This window comes from Carcharodon carcharias, chromosome 16 (assembly GCF_017639515.1).
Source record: "Carcharodon carcharias isolate sCarCar2 chromosome 16, sCarCar2.pri, whole genome shotgun sequence".
NCBI classification, from domain to species: domain Eukaryota; kingdom Metazoa; phylum Chordata; class Chondrichthyes; order Lamniformes; family Lamnidae; genus Carcharodon; species Carcharodon carcharias.
Window position 1 is genome coordinate 75,550,892 of NC_054482.1, and position 22,390 is coordinate 75,573,281.

The 22,390-nt window shown below is 39.2% G+C and overlaps 1 protein-coding gene across 2 annotated transcripts in view; it reads left to right on the forward strand.

The window, feature by feature from the left end:
* zyg11 (zyg-11 homolog (C. elegans)) overlaps window positions 1-21,997 on the forward strand; it is a 55,416-nt gene extending 33,419 nt beyond the window's left edge. For both annotated transcript variants that reach the window (XM_041208202.1, XM_041208203.1), the window contains 8 exons: window positions 2,395-2,556; window positions 7,048-7,095; window positions 7,565-7,632; window positions 9,645-9,774; window positions 15,876-15,928; window positions 16,754-16,851; window positions 17,451-17,683; window positions 19,651-21,997. In XM_041208202.1, coding sequence (XP_041064136.1) covers window positions 2,395-2,556; window positions 7,048-7,095; window positions 7,565-7,632; window positions 9,645-9,774; window positions 15,876-15,928; window positions 16,754-16,851; window positions 17,451-17,650 — 759 coding nt within the window. In that variant the 3' untranslated portion in view covers window positions 17,651-17,683; window positions 19,651-21,997. The remainder of the gene's footprint in view (window positions 1-2,394; window positions 2,557-7,047; window positions 7,096-7,564; window positions 7,633-9,644; window positions 9,775-15,875; window positions 15,929-16,753; window positions 16,852-17,450; window positions 17,684-19,650) is intronic.
* Window positions 21,998-22,390: the final 393 nt, after the last annotated feature.

A 22,390-nucleotide genomic window follows, 5' to 3' on the forward strand; every position in this document is an offset into this window, starting at 1 on the left:
GGCATCAAGTAGCCCTAGCAAAACTGGAGTCAATGAGAATCGGGGAAAACTCCAACCATCGCCCCTTGATGTTCAATGGAATTACTATCACTGAGTCCCCCAACATCCTGGGAGTTACCATTGACCAGAAACTGAACTGGACTAGCCATATAAATACCGTGGCTACAAGAGCAGGTCAGAGACTCGGAATTGTGCGATGAGTAACTCACCTCCTGACTCCTCGAAGCCTGCCCACCATCTACAAGGCACAAGTCAGGAATGTGATGCAATACTCCCCACTTGCCTCAATGAGTGTAGCTCCTACAACACTGGAGAAGCTGGACACCCCCAGGACAAAGTAGTCTGCTTGATTGGCACCACATCCACAAACATTCACTCCAACACACAGTAGTAGCAGCAGTGTGTATCATCTACAAGATGCAATGCAGGATTCACCAAGGCTCCTTCGACAGCACCTTCCAAACCCATGATTACTACCATCTCGGAGGACAAGGGCAGCAGGTAAATGGGAACACCACCACCTGGAAGTTCCCCTCCAGTCACTCACCATCCTGACTTGGAAATATATCACCGTTCCTTCACCGTTGCTGGGTCAAAATCCTGGAACTCCCTTCCTAACAGCACTGTGGATGTACCTACACCACATGGACTGCAGCGGTTCAAGAATGCAGCTCACCGTCACCTCAAGGGCAACTAGGGATAGGCAATAAATGCTGGCCCAGCCAGCGAAGCCCACATCCCATGAATGAATAAAAAAAATTAAATGAATCAGCGGATTGGAAAACCGCAGATATCTAACACTACCTCCTATTTCCTACATCCCTCCCAAGTTAGTTTAAACCCTCCCCCGTAGCAATAGCAAATCACCCCACAAGGAAATTAGATATGTTTATTTTTGGTGATGAGCCTGTTTTCAGCTGCATTTGTAAAACTATACTAGGTTACCACTCTTAAATATGTAAATCCATCTTTTTATTGCAAAGAAGAAAATAAATGATGTTCAGCAGAAATTCTATCCCAGTGTATCTATCACAGGTTAGTATTGGACCCTTGTAAGCATTGGGATTTACATGAATGAATCTAATCAATTCTCTCTTTTTAAATCTGTTTTCTCAAAGTAAATGTTTGTTTATTTGCAGACATTCATACGATATTCGTTTCTCGAAAGATGATTCAGGTGCTAAATCAACTTCTGCTAGAGTATATTCTGGCCTGGGCTGCTTTGCGGCCATTGTCAAAGCAAGGAGTGACCCACGGGCTCATTTGTCAGCCACAGCTCAGTTGATAGCACTCTTGCTTCTTGAGTCAGGAGATTGTGGGTTCAAATTCTACTCCAGAGACTTGAGTGAAAAAAATCTAGGCTGACGCTCCCGTGCTGAGGGTGTGCTGCACTGTTGGAAGGGCAGAAGATTAAATGTTAAATAAGGTCTCACCTATATTCTCAGGTGGAATTAAAAGATCCCATGGCGCTATTTTTAAAAAGAGTGGGTCCCATGTTCAGGCCAATATTTATCTGTCCATTGATATCACTAAATTACCTGGCCATTTTCTACACTGCAGCAGCAAATTTGCACAAGTAATGTAGAAAATGCTACTTGCCAAGAGTGACCACACTTCAAAAGTATATAAAAACAAAAAGATATAAAAACAAAAAGATAAAAACAAAAAACTGCGGATGCTGGAAATTCAAAACAAAAACAGAATTACCTGGAAAAACTCATTAGGTCTGGCAGCATCGGCGGAGAAGAAAAGAGTTGACGTTTCGAGTCATCACGACCTTTCAGTACTTCTACTGATGGTCTGGAATGACTGCCTGGGAGGGCGGGTTGCCTCACATCCTTTAAACAGTACCTGGATGAGCATTTGGCACGTCATAATATTCAAGGCTATGCGCCAAGTGCTGGTAAATGGGATTAGGTAGGTAGGTCAGGTGTTTTTCACGTGTCGGTGCAGACTCGATGGGCTGAAGGGCCTCTTCTGCACTGTGTGATTCTGTGACTGTAAAGCGCATTGGGACATCCTGAGGTCGTGAAAGGCACTGTAAAAATGCAATTCTCTCCTCCTTTTCACCTTTATTGGTGTATAGGAGCATCTTTTAAACAATTGGAGAGTTCCAGCTGACCAGACACAAGTGTTGGATCTATTTTAATCGTTCATGGGATGTGGGCGTCACTGGCTCGGCCAGCATTTATTGCCCATCCCAAATTGCCCTTGTTCAGAGGACATTTAAGACACAACCATATTGCTGTGGGGTCTGGAGTCACATGTAGGCTGAACCAGGCCGCCTCCATCTGTCTTACTCATTAAAAAGAAGGCTTTTACCGCTCCCAGATATTTGCTCATAATAACTGTGTAAAATATTGTGGACTACATACTCTCTCTCCTGTTTTATAGAAATTGCTGCATATAGTAGAGCAGAAGACAACCCTGTCATTAGTGGATACCACTTTAAAGTTTACGCTTAGTGCACTTTGGAACTTGACTGATGAATCACCGACCACCTGCAAGCACTTTATAGAAAATCAGGGCTTAGAATTATTTATGAAAGTACTGGAGGTAATTTTGTTTTTTTTTAAATTAGGTAATGTGTTTTCATGTTTTTGTTTCTTTTTTCCTGTTTCTCCATACATTGTGATTCCTTGATTTAAGAAGTTGGGCAGGTAACCTATTCCACCTCTTCCATCATGTCTTTTCCCCAGCCCTCTTCCAAGTGTCTCCCAAGCCTTCTCATAGAAACATAGAGAACAGGAGTAGGTCAAATGGCCTTTCGAGCCTGATCCGCCATTCAATATTATCATGGCTGATTCTCTACCTCAACGCCATAGTCCTGCTCTCTCCCCATACCCCTTGATGCCTTTAGAGGCTAGAAATCTATCTCTTTCCTCCTTTAATTATATGCAGTGACTTGGCCTCCACAGCCTTCTATGGTAGAGAATTCCACAGGTTCACCACCCTAAGTGAAGAAGTTTCTCTTAGTCTCGGTCCTAAGTAGCCTATCCCGAATCCTGAGACTGTGACCACTTGTTCTAGATCGCCCTCCTCCTCCTGCCACCAGCCAAAGGAAACATCATCCCTGCATCCAGCTGTCCAGCCTTGTCAGAATTTTATATGTTTCAATGAGGTCCCTCTCATTCTTCTCAACTCCCAATAAATATAGGCCTAATTAACCCAATCTCTCCTTATACGACAATCCTGCCATCCCAGGAATCAGTCATAATTTCCCAATCTATCACTGTTTAAATAATACTTGCCCACTTGGGTACGAAAAACAGAATGACAAACTCCACACTTACCCATGTTGTACTATAACTGCCATGTAGTTTCCCACTCGCTCAACTTGCCTAAGTCGCCTTGAAGCCTCTTAACATCCATCTCATCACACACATTCCCACCAAGTTTCATGTTGTCAGAAATATTACATTTGGTTCTCTCATCCAAATCATTAATATATATTGCGACTAGCTGGGGGCCAAGCAATGATTCTTGCAATACCCCACCAGTCACCGCCTGCCACTCCAAAAAAAACCCCATTTATTCTTACTGTCTATTTCCTGTCTGCTAACCAATTTTCAAACCATACCAATATATTACCCCCAATCCCATCTGCTTTAATTTTCCCACAAACCTCTTATGTGAGACTTTATCAAAAGCTTTCTGAAAATCCAAATACACCATATTCACTGGTTCTCCCTTATCTATTCTGCTAGTTATGTCCTCAAAAAAAAAACTCCAGTAGGTTTGTCAAACATGATTTCCCTTTAATAAATCCAAGTTGACTTTGTCTAATCCCATTGGTATTTTCTAAGTGCCTTGTTATCACAACCTTTTATAATAGACTCTAGCAGTTTCCCCACTACTGATCAGTGGACTAGCTTTTTCTTCTACACATTTCCCTTTGTCTCCAAGTTCTGTATAAGTGTGACCTGAGTGACCTATCCACTTATTTTCCATTCTTTGGTGAAATGCCTGGTCTCCTCTCCCATTTGATGGTACAGAGAATAGAAATATACTCTATGGGGAATTATAAGCTAATCACACATCCTTCTGTACCAATATCACTGACCTGAAAATTTGAAACTACCTCTTAGTGAAATCAGTGAGAAAAGAGGCTGTTAGTGTGATTTAAATAAGTGATTTAAATAAGTAGTCTGTTATTTTAAAAGCTATGTTAATTTGCTTCTTTTAACCTAATGATGAGTGCCTATGTGTAGGTTGTTTGAACATCAACACATGATGCCATTAAGGATTTTAATTTTTGATGGCAGGCTTCATTTTATAAATAGAAGTTGCTAGTACTACTGGGTTTTATGTACAATAAAATCTCTTCCAGCTTTAGTCATGAAAGAAACAATTGGCCTTAGTACAGTGTCTTAATCCACTAGGGTATGTGTTCACTGTAGTCTCCATGCTATAGTGTACTGATGTATTGATAAGTTGTGAGCAAAGGTGCAGTTCTAATGTGCCTAGTTCCTTATTTCCTTCAAGTTACTCAGGATAAGCAATGAATGCAGGCAAGAGGTTTTTCCTTGAGACTCAAGATTTGTACTAGGGCTGCTGTTGCTCAGGATACTACTATTACAAAAATGTTGGCATTGGGAGCAAGTGTGTGTCCACCTTGATTGGAATTATTTCATATGGAAAAGACATTGAGGGATTTATATGGCTGTTCTTTTCTGCAGCTACATGCACATTGCAGTTTTAAATAAGACAAGCAGCTCACTGGGGTACATCTCAAAATGCTTCACATACTTCGACATGCAATGACTATTATATTGGTAAATATATGTAACAAGTTCAGTCTTCATTTGGTGGAGTGCTAGTTGAACCAGGAGAACCCACTAATCTTTGAATAACACTGTAGAATTAATAACATCCACCAAAGCCAATTTAATGTATTAACTGAAGAACTGCACATCCTATGATTGGGAGCATCAACACTTTTCTCAGGTAAATGGTTTAATAACCGCTTCTATGATTCCTACAAACTGTAATTTGCACCATTTATTACCTGATGTGCTGAATTAGCAAAATCAAGGTCTGATAACCTCCAAGGTGGTAGATTAGTTACTGGGAAAAATATAGCCACTACATTTCCTGTCCATTCAGAAAGTAGCAAATAGCACAATGTAATATTGCCTAAACTATGGATTTATACATTTTATTTCTAATTAAGGCTAATTTAGAAAAAAACAAATACTAAATAGCACAGTACATGCAGAAAAGAACTGGAAACTGTCCACATGGGTGGAACTGTTCTTTTCAGAATGCAACTACCAGCTTTTCTTAGTTTCTTGAAATAAAACTTTCTTTGGATGGAACTAACGAGCCTTCCTTTGTTCTTGGTAAACAGAATACGGTCTTTGTGTATATCTTTCAGAATGAGATTTTAAATGTGGAATACGTGAAAACCCAAATGTCAATTACAGAACTAAAAAGTAACTGCCAGACCTAGATCATTTATCCTCCCGATCTCATTTTTGAAGTAAAACAATTTGAAGAAATCAAGCAATGTATGAATAGTCTCGTGACACTTTCCTGTGCTGCATTTCAACCAGACCATTATCACATGACCACAGTTGAAAATTATTTACTGTTGAAAATTTATTACTCTAATAAATCTGCACATATTAACATTTCTATCATGCTGTACCATATAAAAGATAACTTTTGATTTATAACTTGGCTGGTTGTTGCATATAGTGTTTCCTGTACCTAATAATGGAACAGCCAATGGAACATTTTAAAATCATAGAATTTAAACAAAACAGATGCATGTTACTTGGCCCATGATAGCTCAATGGGTAATTAGCTTAAACCCAACCCCTACCCTTTCCCTGTACCCAATTAAATTTTCTGTTTTCAGTTTCCTTTATTGGCTTCCCTTGTGCTTTCATCACGATTTCTGGTAGAATTTTCAATGATCAAATTAACCTCTGCTTAAGAAAAAAAATATTTCTCCTAACCACTCCCTTTTAGTTTTGTTCTTAGGTTATATCCTGTAACTTCCAACTAACTGACCAGTGGAATAGATTTCTCAATTTTAATTAAATAAAATCTGATTTTTTTTTTAGTCTCCTCATAATTAAAGCCTCTCTCACCTTTGCTATTATCTTCGTGAATTTCCCTTGGACCTTTCCATGCTTTTCCTTCCTAAAGTAAGATGCTTATATATTCCATCAGAGGTTTAACTCATGGTTTGTAATAGTTATTTGATATAAAAACCAAAGACAAAAATTTCTAATTTTGACACAGGAAACTGATGATAGAGCATTCCTGGGTGCTGTAATTGAGTATCAGTCTAGGATTATGTGCTCAAGTTCTGGTTTGGGGCTTGAACCCATAGCCTTCTTATCAGGAGAGAGTGCTGGTAATTAAACCAACCTAATACAATTGAAATTATTGTTACAAACATGTTTAAGACTAAAATTGAAGTAAAATTCTGGTGTGGCACATATTAATTGTATTAAACAAAATGTCTTGCAAAGTTGCTACTAATGAGAAACTACTGTATCTTTTGGGGTGGAAACATCAGCATGGCATAAACTTACATGCCTTCTAAATACATGGAAGCTAATGTAAATCACTGAGGATTTCTATAAATGTGACAATGAAAATTGACATTGTGTACACTTACTGTTTTATAATCGTATAAAATAATTAGTAGCTGCTCCAAATAATAGGAGGTTTTGGAAATAATCAGGTTTTGATGAAGTAAATGGGGTAAATCAGTGAGGTGAAAATTAAGAGACATATTTAAGATCATTACCAAAGGGAGAAAGGTTAGAAAATTGTTCCACAGCAGTGGAGACATGGTCTGTAATAGATTTAAGAGAGAAGTGGATCGATTTTTAAAGGGTATGGTGAAATGACATCAATGGTTATCAATAGTTCTGTCTGACAGGTAGCATGGTGAGATGGACTGAATTTCCTGATTTTTGTGCTGTAACATTCTACACTTCCATGGAATTTAATTCTTTCATTTAATTCAATATTTTAAAGCAGTTTATGTTCTTGCAGTACATTAATGACTTTCTTTTGTATTTCCAGTCCTTTCCGGGTGAGCCATCCATCCAGCAAAAGGTTCTGGGTTTGTTGGTGAGTAGCCTTGGTGTATCTAGAAGATAAACTTCAGAAAAAGAAATGGCAAGTGGCATGCTGTAGCATATTATGGTACAGCTTATTGACCAAAGATGTTAAGCTGCACTTCTCGGTGACAAAATGTGGGTTTGCACCCAAGATGCTGTGCACAATTTGTTCTAGATCTTTGCCATAATTGTGGGCAATTGCCATTCAGAGGCCAGTATTTACTCAGGAGGTAGAAAGAATTGAGGCAAAGGTATACTGAAATGGATATTGCTAGAGACCTGGGTGCAGGTTATCTACAGCCTTGTGCTTCTTTCCTACAGCCGTCTTAGAATGGTGGATGGAGATGAGGGGAAAGGAGAAAAAATTAAGTAATTTAATGTGTGGGAGTGGGAACCATGTCCTTAGCAGAAAAAAAAAGTTATCTGTTTTAAGATGCTGAGTTTCTAATGGTCATTCAAATATATTTTTTACATTTTAGAACAACATAGCAGAAGTGAAAGAACTCCACCCTCAACTGATGAAGAAGAACTTCATTGAACACATCAGGTAGCAATTATTTTGCCACCATTCTGTTTTTAAAATTCTCAATAGTAGATCCCACTTGGCACTGTTTGGAGGAAGTGATGGGCTCCCAGTAGAAAGTATTATTCCTACCAAGGAATGTTTAAAATAAATAGTTCTGTATAATCTTTCAAAGTTTTTTTTTGAAGGCTGAGCATGCAGTGTTATGGAGGATCTGATTACTTTGCTCATTTAGACTAGCAGAAATGATCACTTTTAACAAATTGAATTGACTAGAAATGAATAATGTGCATACATTCTTTAAAATTTTGATGTTTTGTTTTTTTCCCTAATGAATTGACCATAACTCTGTGAACTTATCTCAAAGGGTGATTAGACAATTTTGAAAATGATCTTCTGATTTTAAAAAAATCACATTTAAGTAATAAAATAGTTTCTGTATGTGTTGCATTAAAGATTTTAATATATTGAGATTGAAATATGCTGTATAAATTTGAAAGTTTTTGGGTGATAGAGAAAGAGGTTGGGAATTTAAGCATTTTTGCTGTGTATTGTAATAGTTGAGGTTTAATTTCACTAACTAACTAACCATAAAACGGCTTGTTAACACCCAACCCTATTAGATTGCTATGTTGAGTTTTGCTCATAAAATTAATTCACTTTGTTTGTTCCAGTCTAATAAACAAATGATTGTTTTGGGGGAGGTGGGGGTGGCAGTGGTGTTAGATACTTAAAAGAAGTTGTTAATGTTCTTGAATTTTAAAAAAAAAATCCATCATTGGAATGTACATGTAACTTGATATATTCTAATATCCGGTGTGCAGATCATTCGTGGTGCATCTATTGTGTGTCTCTAAAGGTGGCTTTTTCTTTTAAGTAAGGGGTTACTTATATAGTAGACGTTATGAAAGTTTATATGTTCATCTTGGCCAAAAGTAAGGTGAAACATTCAAATGTGAGATTCGGAAATGATTAAATGTTTCTAGATAAATCATTCCTCTTTGACTTTGATTTGTGGTCTGTGCTATGTTTATAATCGTTGGACCAACAATTGGAATGCTGCACAATTATACTTACCACCCCAGATTAGGGAGGATATTGGCCAGTTGCTTCTGCTTACCTATTCAGTGACTTCTACTGGGAAGTGTGTGTATGGATGTCTGTTGGAGGACAAGCTAAAACCTTATGATGTCCTCCTGTCAAGACTCTAGTAAGGATGCTGGTAACTTGGGTGTGATAGTAGAAAGCTGTTGGTCCCTCTGGAATGAACTCAGCAAAAGTTTATGCCTTTACAACAGTCATTTGCTTGATGTATTTGAGCACGTTTTGGTTAAAAGTTGAAACTGGTTATTTTAACCTTGTATAATCCAATGGTAAGATGATATTTCAAATACTTTCTGATTTATTTTAATCCCTGTACATTCAGAGAGCCATTGATACATTTGAAGGTTTGAGAAGAGTGTCAACAACTTGCATTTCTATAGCATCTTAAAAAAAAAACCTCCAATGCATCAGAGGCAGAAGGAACTGACATCAAGCCATGAGGGAGGTTAGCGGAGTGATTGAAAGCTTGGGTAAAGAAGTAAGTTTTGAGGTTTTTAAAGGAGAGGGAGGGATTTAGTGAAAGATTCAAGAATAGAAGCCAGACAGCTGCAGGCACAGGTGTTACTGAAAGGACAAAGGGAATGAGTTGTGTAAAAGGCTAGAGACGGGCATGATTGCTTGTGCAGGTCAGAGAGAATATAGAGCTGGAAGATATTGCAGACATAGAATGGGGGAGAAACCATGCAAAGATTTAGAAGAGGAAAATTGTACATTCAATATTTTGGGAGGGAGAGAAGCCATTGTAGGTTAGTGAGGTCCTAGCTTATCAAGGATGATTCTGGGTCTTGAAAATTTCATATTATGAAAGAGGTTTACTGAAATTAACTTTGCTTGGAGAAAAGTTTGAGGGAACCTGTGGTCCAAGTTCTGTTCAGTAGATTCTTCGGGGGAAAACTTTTGTTTCTGTAATACACCTTGTGTTTCTGTTTTAGTGTTTTATTACACAACAAGGAAGTGGAAGTCAGTTACTTTGCTGCAGGAATAATCGCTCATTTGATATCCCGTGGGCTGCATATCTGGACTCTGGATCTTGACCTTCGAGCTTCTCTCCTGGAGCACCTGGTATGTTTGTATGCATGGTCCATTGTACTTTGTAAAATGTAGTTACACGAGAAATTCTAATATGTTTTTACAACTAATTATACCTTTTTGTTGCTTTCGAGTTGATGCTAATAATCCAGGGGAAATATTTCTGTGCTTCAAGATTTAGAATGAAATCATAGCTATTCTTTATTTACTGGTCTATAATTCCACATCATCACCTTTTGGTGTCCCTCAAGGATCTAGGAACATAGGATTTAGGAGCAGAAGTAGGCCATTTGGCTTTCAAGTCGGATCACAGCTGATTTAGTTGTGGTTTGAACTCCAATTTCCTGTCTGCTGCACCATGGCCCCACTGCCCCCTCCTCCATAACCCCTAGTTCCTTTATATAATAAAAGCAAAATGTTGCATTCGTTGGAGATCTGGAATAAAAAACACTGCAGGTCCTGTAGCATCTGTAGAGAGAGAATTGTTAACATTTTAAGTGCAATATGATTCTTGCACTCTGTTATGGACTCGAGAGTGAGTAGGATTGAATTATTATTATTATTACTGTTCTCCTCTTCTGCCTGTGACAGCAGTAGTTTTAATTTCTAAGTTAACTTGTTTCCCCTAGTATCCTTTCCCTTTGAAATGGGCCATGGTGTGTTTCCCAAACCCCAGTTTATGAAGGCCAACGTTAAAAATAACCCCACAGCAAATTTTTTAAGGTGAAACAAAACTAGAATTTATTAACACATTCAAAACCCAAGGGATGGATCATGACACACATTCACACTCGCAAGCATACAAGGTGGAAAGGCACAGAAAGAAAGGGAAAGTGGTTACAAATTGTGAGTTACTTTTTAAAAAAAAATCAAATGTATTGGCATTAATTCACGTAAGTAAAGTCCAGTAAGTCAATGTCCAGTGAAGGTTCTTTCAGGAGGCTTTGCCTGGCAGAATTCCTGGCCTTTGTCCTGGAACTTGGTTGAGTCAGTTGAAGATACAGCAAAATATTCTTGTCCAGAGCTGGCTGGTGCAGATGTCTTGTCTAGTAGCCCTTTGTGTGTTGGCTTGGCTGGAATGTTGATACAGTGCTAGGGGTGTCACATTCCAGGAAGTTGAGTTAGCCTCTGTCCATTTTTAAAAACAGAATTTAACAGGAGAATATGGAAGAGAAACAAATTTTTAAGATCTTGATTCCTTCTCAGCATGACACACTCCAAGGTCTCTCATTTCCCCTGCACTCTGTGTCCTCCCCTCTATTGTTTATTCCTTTGCCTTGTTTGATCTTCCCAAATGCATCACCTCACACTTCTCTGGGTTGAATTCTATTTGCCACTTCTCTGCCCATCTGCAGGGATGTGGGGAGAGGGTGTGGAGGGAGTGGCAGCTTGTGAATTTGCTCCTTGGGAGACTGGCATTAAGGGCTGAATGGCCTCCTCCAGTGCTGTAACGATTCTATGACGACTCCTCTTTAGACCCTTGATTCCCTTGACTATCAAAAATCTATTTAACTAGGCCTTGAATAAATTCAATGACCCAGCCTCCACTGCTGACTGGAGAAGATAATTCCACGGCCTAACAACCCTCTGAGAGAAAAAATGTCTCCTCATCTCTGCCTCAAAAGGGAGATCTATTATTTTTAATAATAAAAACAGTGCTGGAATAAAAGTGCTCCTTATTTTCAAACTCCTGTCCAGTAATTCCGGTCTCCCCACAAGAGGAAACATTCTTTCAGTATCTGTCAAGTCCCCCTTAGGATCTTGTATGTTTCAATAAGATCACCTGTCATTCTTCTAAACTCCACTGGGCATAGGTCCAACCTGTTCAACCTTCATTAAATAAGCCCTTCATCCGAGGAATGAGTGGAGTGAACCTTCGCTGAACTGCTTCTAATGCAGTTATATTTATTTTCAAATAAGGAGACCAAACCAGTACACAGCACTCCAGATATGACCTCACCAATCTGCCCTTGGTCCCCTCTTGCAGTCCATGTGGTGTAGGTACACCCACGGTGCTGTTAGGGAGTTCCAGGATTTTGACCCGTGACAATGAAGGAATGATATATTTCCAAGTCAGGATGGTGAGTGACTTGGGGAACTTTCATGTGGTGTTCCCTTCTTTCTGCGGCCCTTGTCCTTCTAGATGGTAGTGGTCGTGGGTTTGGAAGGTGCTTTCTAAAGAGCTTTGGTGAATTTCTCCAGTGCATCTTGTAGATGGTACACACTGCTGCTGCTGTTTGACAGTGGTGGAGGGAGTGGATGTTTGTGGATATGGTGCCAGTCAAGCCGGCTGCTTTGTCCTGGGTGATGTCAAGCTTCTTGAGTGCTGTGGGAGCTGCCCTCATCCAGGCAAGTGGGGAGTATTTCATCATGCCCTCATGACTTGTGCCTTGTAGATGTTGGACAAGCTTTGGGAAATCGGGAGGTGAGTTACTCATCACAGAATTCCTAGCCTCTGACCCGCTCTTATAGCCACGATATTTATAAGGATAGTTCAGTTTCTGGTCAATGGTAACCCTTAGGATATTGATAGTGGGGCATTCGGTGATGGGAATGTCAAGGGGCGATGGTTAGATTCTCCCTTGTTGGAGATGATCATTGCCTGGTACGAATGTTACTTACCACTTGTCAAACCCAAGCCTGGATATTGTCCAGGTCTTGCTACATTTCGATATGGACTGCTTCAGTATCTGAGGAGTCGCGAATGGTGCTGAACATTGTGCAATTATCGGCAAACGTCCCCACTTCTGATCTCATGATGGAAGAAAGTTCATTGATGAAGCAGCTGAAGATGGTTGGGCTGAGGATACTACCCTGAGGAATGCCTGTTGAGATGGCTGACCTCCATCTTTCTTTGTGCTGGGTATGACTCTAACCAGTGGAGAGTTTTCCCCTAATCCCATTGACTCTAGTTTTGCTAGGCCTCCTTGATGCCACACTCGGTCAAATGCGGCCTTGATGTCAAAGGCAATCACACTTTCCTCACCTCGGGAGTTCTGCTCTTTTGTCCGTGTTAGAGCCAAGGCTGTAATGAGATCAGGAGCTGAGTGGCCCTGGCAGAACCCATAATGGACATCAGTGAGCAGGTTATTGCTAAGCAAGTGCTGCTTGATAGCACTGTTGATGACCCCTTCCATCACTTTACCAATGATCGAAAGTAGACTGATGGGGCAATAGTTGGCCAGGTTGGATTTGTCCAGCTTTTTGTGTACAGGACATACCTGGGCAATTTTCCATATTGCCGGGTAGATGCCAATGTTGTAGGTGTACTGGGACAGCTTGCTTAGCAGCACGGCAAGTCCTGGAAAACAAGTCTTCAGTGCTGTGGCCGGAATATTGTCAGGGCATATAGCCTTTGCAGTATCCATTGTCTTCAGCCGTTTCTTGATTATCACGTGGAGTGAATTGAATTATCTGAGAACTGGCATCTCTGATGGTGGGGACCTCCAGAGGAGGCTGAGATGGATCATCCACTCAGCATTTCTGGCTGAAGATTGTAGCAAATGCTTCAGCCTTACCTTTTGCACTGATGTGCCGCACTCCCCTATCATTTGAGGATGGGGATATTTGTGGAGCCGCCTCCTCCAGTGACTTGTTTAATTGTCCACCACCATTCACGACTGGATGTGGCAGATCTGCAGAGCTTAGATCTGATCCATTGGTTGTGGGATTACTTGGTTCTGTACATCATTTGCTGCGTATGCTGCTTGGCACACAAGTAGTCCTGTGTTATAGCTTCACCAGGTTGACACCTCGTTTTTAGGTATGCCTGGTGCTGCTCCTGGCATGCCCTCCTGCACTCTTCATTGAACTGGAGTTGATCCCCTGGCTTGATGATGATGGTAGAGTGGGGGATATGCCAGGCCATGAGGTTACATGTTGTGTTCGAGTACAATTCTGCTGCTGATGGCCCACAATGCTTCATGGATACCCAGTCTTAAGTTGCTAGATCTGTTCAAAGTCTAACCCATTTAGCACAGTGGTAATGCCATACAACATGTTGGAGGGTATCCTCGATGTGAAGGCGGGACTTCGTCACCACAAGGACTGTGTGGTGGTCACTCCTACCAATACTGGACAGATGCAATTACGGCAGGCAGGTTGGTGAGGATGAGGTCAAGTATGATTTTCCCTCTTGTTGGTTCCCTCACCACCTGCTGCAGACCCAGTCTAGCAGCTATGTCCTTCAGGACTTGGCTAGCTCGGTTCGTACTGGTGCCACCGAGCCACTCTTGGTGATGGACATTAAAGTCCCCCACCCAGAGTACATTCTGTGTCCTTGCCACCCTCAGTGCTCCCTCCAAGTGGTGTTCAACATGGAGGAGCACTGATTTATCAGCTGAGGGACTCATTCACTGTTTGATTTGTCACGGTGCCCGTCCAACATTGGATGAGCAGAATTTCCTTCCAACTATATATTGAGAAAACCAAAGCCATGGTTCTTGGTCTCTACAACAAACCTTGTTCATTTGTTTGTGGTTCCATCACTCTCCCTGGCCACCATTCTGAGGCTGAATCAGATCACTTGCAACCTTGCTGTCCTGTTTAACCCACAGCTGAGCTTCTGACCACATTCACTCTATCACCAAGAATGCCTACTTTCACTGATGTAGCATCATCTAACTCCTCCCCCATCCCACTACCACCATAAGGGCACAGCTAATCTACTATTAAAACCCTCATCTATGCCTTTGTGATCTGTAGATGACTATTTCAATACTCTCTTTGCTAGCCAAGTTCATAATTATTGCTAAAATCTCTCACCGGGCCTGAGTAATTATGATAAATCCACTTTTTTTTAAAAAGCTTATTTGATATTTTAGCTTCTATCTTAATCCCATCTGCATAACCCAATCATTTACTTTGCTTTCTGTAAAATTTACAATTAAAAGTGAAGGGATTCAGCACATTTTACTGCCTGGATTGCTGTTTGAGAACGCTTTGATACAATAGGCTGCTGACCCTATTTGAAGACACCACTGCTGCTGGCATCCTGGACACCTCTTGACTTGTTGCCAGATCCACACCAAAGAGGGGAAAGAGGAAATCCACACTCCAGAGATCGCTGGATCCTTGTAGGAAGCTTTCTTCGAGCTCAGTCAAGCACTGGACTTTCAGAGCTGACTCTGAAGTCCAGTCCAATGAGTGTTTTATTGTTGAATGTTACATTGCTAGTTACTTTCTTGTTTTAAAATAGTCACCTCATTTATAAGTTTTAAAATATGAAATGATTTTATCTGTTAGAAACTGTGGTGGGAAACAATTAATAAGGCGTATCCAGTCAGAGATTTTAAAGTCTTTTTTTTCTTGCACTTTCCACAAGTTATTGTCAACTAAAAGTGCACTTCACCATGAGGTGGAGGGGAGCGACAAGAAAAACTAATAATTTGAGATCTTAAGTCTGTTAAAGATGGTAGGCCACCTGCTACATTTAATACTAAAATAGATGGAGAGATTAAATCTCCTTCTGTCCATTTTACTGTTCTTTTCCAATTCGGAACAGTAAGTGATAGGTGAATTCTCAAATAAAACAGCTTGAATGTGAGAATTTTCTTTTATGTTATCATACTGCAGAGGCTGCATTTGAATTGCAATGAGATACTGTATATTTCCATCACTGGAGTCAGGGAGTGGCAGAACTGTTAGATAAACATGTTTATCTAAAATTCACAAAACTTTGACTCGTCTCCACCCCCAATAATTGTACAACTTAAATAGTCTGCTTTATGTGATCACTTGAAACCACTGTGCTAATCTTTTTAAAATAAAAGTCGGAGAAAAAAGCTTGATTGAACTGCTGTTGATGTGACATGAAAATTAGGCCACCTTGTTCACAGATCACTAAGTGCTGAGTTTTAACTTCCACATTTGCAGCATGACAGACATTCTTCATTTTCTGTAAAACCATTAGTTATTTGACTTTTTTTTCTTAGTGCCATGTACACATGTGCTAAAGAACTAAGTTTTAAGAGATGAGCAACTCTGATCTCTTGAACACAAGTACAACTGAAATGATTTATTCTGCAATCACCCAGTACATATAGCAAACACCTTTTGTCCTACTAATTTCTAAAGAACAACCATTTTGCCTTTTTTATCTAAAGGTAGTTAGCTAACTTTCTTTTTCTTTTCAGCATTCTGTCATTCTAAATTGGCCGACTCCAGATTGTGAGATGGTAGCTTACAGGTATGTTCGTGTTTTTGATAGCGCACTTGGTGATGGTTTCCTGTCCCCAACCCCACAGTGAGTTATGCACTTGGGATTGAGGGATAAGCCAAGTTCTGTGTATTTTTGTTTTAAAGCCAATTTCAAAATATCTCAGTATCCAAATTCCTTGTCAGCGTTCATTTTTTAAAGTTACTTGTACAGTTTATACGATTAGAAGGTTTCAAGCCTCTAAAAACTTTAGAACGTAACGTGAACTGACACCAATGCAGTACTGAGCACTGCAATGTCAACAGTGCCTTCTCTTGTATGAGACATTAAGTTGTGGCACTCTGTTCCCACTAGTGGAGATGAAAAATCCCATGGCGTTATTCAAAGAGCAGGGGAATTCTCCATTTTATCCCTCTCCAACACCACTCAAATAGATTACCTCATGCTGTTTGTGGGACCTTGCTGTGTTGCATATTACCACATTTTCCTATATTATGACAGTGACAATTAAAAAAAAAAAACCTGTAGACTGTACAGTGCTTTGGGCATGTGAACATAAATGGAAATAACTTTTATTATCATTGGCCTTGCTACAGCAGTTCTATGAATTTGTAATTATGGGCAAATTAGTATCAGAAGTGGAAAATGTGTGTATGAGTAAAGATTCATATGAATGTTAAATGAGCACAGTGCTTCAGGGAGAGGAGAATGAAACCGAATATGAAAATGACCTGACTCAACAGTTCAAACTTAATTTGCCTCAGTTTTGTGAATGTAATGTAATTTTTTACTAAGAACTTGCAGATTTTTTTCCTTTTTCCTTTCTGCTAACATGGAGTAAAAATTTATTTCCAGGTCATTCAGTCCATTTTTTCCATTGTTGGAATGCTCTGATACACCGGGTGTGCAGATTTGGGCTGTTTGGGCAATGCAGCATGTCTGTAGCAAAAATGGTAGGTGGACAAAGTGCAGCAATGCTCGATTTTGCATGTTTATTATGCTTGAACAGAATTAGTGTATGTTTTAAAACTTGACTTTGAAAATTTAGGTTATGAAGTGAACCATTTTTCTGGTTTCTCACATTTTTCAAAAATCCTTTGTAATGAAGTCTAATTGGAGTAACAATATTTAATAACCTTTTGTTCTTGGCTGGTAATGAAATGCTGTTTCATTTCTCTCTCGCCACAATTTATCATAAAATTCGAACCAGGATGGCATAATTAACTTATTTGATGATTTTCAAACTGCTCTGTCATATAACATAAAAATAATTTTAACCTACCTCACCAGGTGAGAAACTGACTGACATGGGTTGGCCAATAGTGAATAAAAAGCGCTGCCAATCTGTTCCCATCAGTTTCCCACAGGTTGGGTTCAGGTAAAATTGTCTCATTGAATTTCATATCATTAGCCAGTTGAATTACTGGAGACAGAGCAGTCTTCGCTTTGGAGTCTGTTAATTATCTATCGTATATGATATATTCTAGCAGAGACTACTTTTATTTCATGAGATTCAAGAATAACATCCAACTTTTTATGGTCCATTCTACAGCACCCAGGTACTGTAGCATGCTGATCGAAGAGGGTGGAATGCAGAAACTGTACAACATTAAGAACCATCCTCAGATTTCACCAGATGTTCTACGGATTGTTATAAGCATTATTGAAAGTTTGGAGAAATATATTATGCGCCATGGGAAGGTCTCCTCCTCCTGCCACAAAAAGCTACAAGCTAAGCACAGTGTGGTTTAAGCAGTAAGCAGATGTTTTGGACAGATTGTACTAGTAAGTATTTTTTAAGAAGTGTTTGTTAACTTGTAAATTCCTTAAAATCTCTACAAAAATATTAATATAATTTTGTCAATTGAAATGGAGGGAAGAGAGATTTGTAATCCTGATTCTGCAGGATCTTAGAATAAGTGGTAGAAGAAATCCTTCTGACTGGCATGTCTGAATCCAAACAATGTTTCTAAAGAGTTTAAAATATCATTATCATATTGTAAAATGTATTGTCTTTATAAGTAATATCATACAATTATACACAGAAGATAGTCATTTGATCCATTATATATTTGCTGGCTCTTTACTACTACAATCTAAAACAATCCCACTTCCCTTCTGATAGCCTTGTATTTTCCTCTGCTTCAATGTTTTATCCATTTTTTTCTTAAGATGCAGTAGTCTCTGCTTCAGTTCGTGGCAAACCAATCCATGCTCCAATTTTTGAAAAAAAATTCCTATTATCTTTCCTTGCTTTCTTTAGTGATACAACATATACAAAGGATCAAGGACCAAAGAAAAGCCTGAGCAGACCTTCCTTGTCCCACCCATCCCTTGCTCAAAACTTATTACATCTCTAACTTTTCCCAATTCTGATGAAAAGCTAGACCTGAAACATTAATCCTGTTTCTCTCCACAGATACTGCCATAATCTCCTTTGTATTTCAAGTATTTCCTGTTTTTATTTCAGATTTCCAGCATGAGTATTCTGCTTTTTGAATAGAGGAAGGATTATTATTTTATGTTCTCTATGGCTTTAATATCCATTCTATAATGTAGTGCCCCAAACCATCAGTCAAAATTTGTCCCTTAACTCAAGCTCTGTGCCCCTATTTATAAGGTGCTGTTGACCCTTAACCTTATAGCTTTATTTATTTGCACTCAGACTTTCAGGGAATTATACATGTAAACTCCTAGGTATATTTCTTCACCTTTTCCATTTCTACTTTCCTTATTTTTCTCATTTGGCTTCCATTTAAACACTGAAATTTATTTTATAGTCCCATACTAAAATCCATTTTGTTATAAATTGTTGAAATCCTTCTACATAAAAAGTTTAACAACTTAGTTTTCCATTTCTCCTTCATGTCTGGTGTATTTAAGTGTGGTCCTCAAGTGGAGGCATGTTTTAGGTTCTTCTGGGAACACCCTTCAAAACATTTACTTATAGTAAACATATTCTAAAACCTTTTATCTAGCATTATTTTAAAGACTTTTTTTCTTTTTGAAAGCATTCTTTCCCCTCTAATTACTCAGTGCCCTAAAAATAGAGTAATGCTGCTATCCATAGGTGAATATTGTAAGTGGAATCTGTATGTTTACCATGCTAAATGTTTGTTACCTGTGTTTTAATGTTGAGTTGGACCAGACAGGTGTGTATATACACCTGTCTGGTATATATAATCAGGTATTGTCGAAGGTACATCCTTTGTAATTTTTGTGTTCAAATCCTTTTTATCTTATTGGTTTGGCACTTGCTAGGTCCTGGATACTGTACTTCTGACACTGCAGCTTTCTGTTGGGTTCTTGCAGAGTTCCAGCTGAATACTGCACTTGTAATGTTAAAGGTGTAACTTGATAAGAGTTCAGCTCTATTCATCTTGGACAAGATTATAGAAGAGATCTCCCTGCTATTTGTGACCTTAATGAAGGGAGTTCACTATACCGTTGGCAAATGAAATCTATTTTATCTGCTGAGGTGAAATTTCAATTGGAGTCAGAACTGAGTCTTACAGCTTCCTAGTGATGAAAACTTTGCAAAATTAGTCAGCAATGATTGTAAATGGCAACCAGCACTGGGAAGAATGACTGACTGACTGACGGACAGTTTTTTAAAAAAAAACACCCTAATAGTGACTCTCAATTATTCTTCAAACTCTGTGCAATATTCGAAGAGATGTGCAAAATTAGATTTGAATACTATAGTGAAACAGTAACAAGTCTCAAATTAATACACATTTATTTTCAAACAGGTGGACGATGTTTCATTTACAGAGAAATGTGCAACACATAACCTTTTATTTCTGAAGACTATGAAGAGAACTTCCTTGATTGAAACTGTGTATGCTATTAAACATTTCTGTAAACTAGGTGCAGGAAGAATATATCACAGTGGAGTGTTGGTGTGGTTTGTGGTATTGTCTTTGCAGATGTTTTGTTCTATCAGAAGCAGCTTATGCTTGAATAAATGCTGCTTACGAAATGTTTACTTAATCTGGATGTCACTCATACTTTATAAAGAATGAGTTGATGTGTGGAAAAGCTGAACTATTATTAGCTTAAACATGTTTGATCCTTAAGTCTTGTACAAAATGCTGATGACTCCTTCAGGGGAAACTGGCATTTGAAATTGCCAAACTACTTTGTATTAATGCTTGTTTTTGTCATTCATATTGCTTGTACAGGTAAATGTTTTAAAGTATCATTTGGTTTTATGATTTTTTTTTGCTCGGAGGGACTCTTGCCATCAATACCTCATTTTAAAACCATTCTATTAAAATAATTATGATTTTACTTTGTATTCTACTTTCTGTAAATTCTAATTGGCTTTGGGGAACTGATTTGGTGTTATGGGGACAGATTTTCCTGTCCCTCACTTATGCCAGTGAATGCACACAAACTGACTTGAACTCCATTGAGCCCAGCTGTTTTTCTCGTTCAGCTGATGTGTTCATTTATTATGGGTGACTGTTGCTGGATTTGCTTCTGATGTGCAGTTTGTAAAACAGGCCAAGGCTAAGTGAAAGTTTCCAGTTACTCCTTTCAGATCTTCAGTTATAAGCCTGCTGAACTGATGACCAGGACTCTGTTGAAACCACCGGATCACTGAAGGAGCTAGATTTCACATTTTTTCACCAGTATCCTGCTGGAGTCAGTTTCTCACATCCAGCTCTCCCACTAGGTCATGCATATTCACCATTTATACAAAAATATTTTTAAAAACTGAGACAGCAGAAGAATGTTCAAGCTAATCGCAATTCTTTTCTTGAGCAGGTATTCAGGAGGGGGGAGCCAGATCCATTCAACTGCTGATCATCCAGATTTCCTTCCTAGCTTCCACATTTGTTGAATGTGTAAATAGTAACCTCTCCTCGGGCCTTTCAAAACTTCCACAATTACCCTACTCTTCAAAATACAAACTCTTACCCCTTCAGTCAAAAAATAAATAAGTCGACCTTAACTATTCCTTCACACGTGGGAGTTTCAGGCAGAAAATATTTCCTTTCAAGTTCTTGAGGGCATTTTCACCTCCCTAGCTGTGCTTATCTTTCTGCAGTTCCCTCTTTGAATCCTTTCAATCAGCTTTGCATGTAAACAGCCTTGATAAAAGTCTTAAACAATATTCCCTGATGGTGGCTCATTATTCTTTTTCGAGCACTACAATCCTTAATATGATTGACCATGCCATTCTTCTTTAAACACTGCCACTCTGTTACTCAGCATGATATGACAGCACTCAATTTGTTCCGTTCTTTATAGCTAGAGCATCTCCAGCAGTGCTTTCCCTCAACCACCTGCTGTCCCTGGGCTCTCTTACCTGCAGACACGGGCAATGCTACAGCTATCTTGACCCCTCCTGCACGTTCTATTAGTCTGCCTGTCCAACATTCAGAAAGAGCTGCATAATGCTCCAGCTGAACAATGGTAAGACTGATGCCATCTTCAGCCCTGACCACATGTCCTTGACACTGACTGCATCCTACTTCTAGGCAGTCTATGATTCAGACTAAAAAAAAAAATGTCCCATTCAACACTGAACTGAACTTCTGTCGCCTTATCTTTATCACAGGGCCAGCTATTCCATCTCTCCCCATCTGCATGTTTTATGTCTAGATTCAACTGTTTTAATAAACTTAAGCTTAGCCAAGCCTCTGTTGCCTAGATCCTATTGCACATGTAGGCAAGCAAAATATCACTCCTGTCTTCGTTGACACCTAATCTTCAACATGTCAAATTTTAAAATTCTCTTTTATGGAGGTTGAACATTTCTACGGTTTCACTGTTTCCTGTATGACCATCTCCAGGATTCCACCTCTACCCTTGACAGCTGTGCCTTCAACCAATAGGCTCCATATGTTGGCATTTCCTTGCTAAACTAATATTTCTTAAAATTCACCCCGTTGGCTATGGTTTTAGATTCCTTGTAGCCATTTTGCATCAAATGGCCATTTTCAATTTTGAGTGCCTTGACATTTTTCAACATTAGAAGTGTGATATAAATATGTTGCTTTTCAACTAGCATAACTGGTGAAATTTAAAAAGGACAACTGTCTGTAAAATTCTGTAACTATACATAAACTGTTCCTCTTTCCTCACCAATTTTCTTCTGATACTGGTGCATTATTTTATCAATTTCCTGTGTCTTGCTGTTCAAGTATGAACCTCAGCCACTGAAATGTTGGCAGTTTATTAATCATGAAAATTGATCAAATCACAGGGCAGAATTTTATGGCCCCGTCGCAGCGGGAGTGGAGCCATAAAATGCAGCAAGTCATTCAAAAGTCCGTTGGGTGGAATTTGGCTGTTCTGCTGAAGTCAATGTCTACACAACATCTGAACATGCTACACCTACAGCAGGAATTACTAGACTATGATCAGCTTACTCAGCACAAATTGGGGATCAAACCAGCTGTTCTGCAGCCCTATCCTACAACCTTTGTACATTGCTATTGCCACATAAGCATTAATAGTGCATTTTACTAGTTAGTGGAC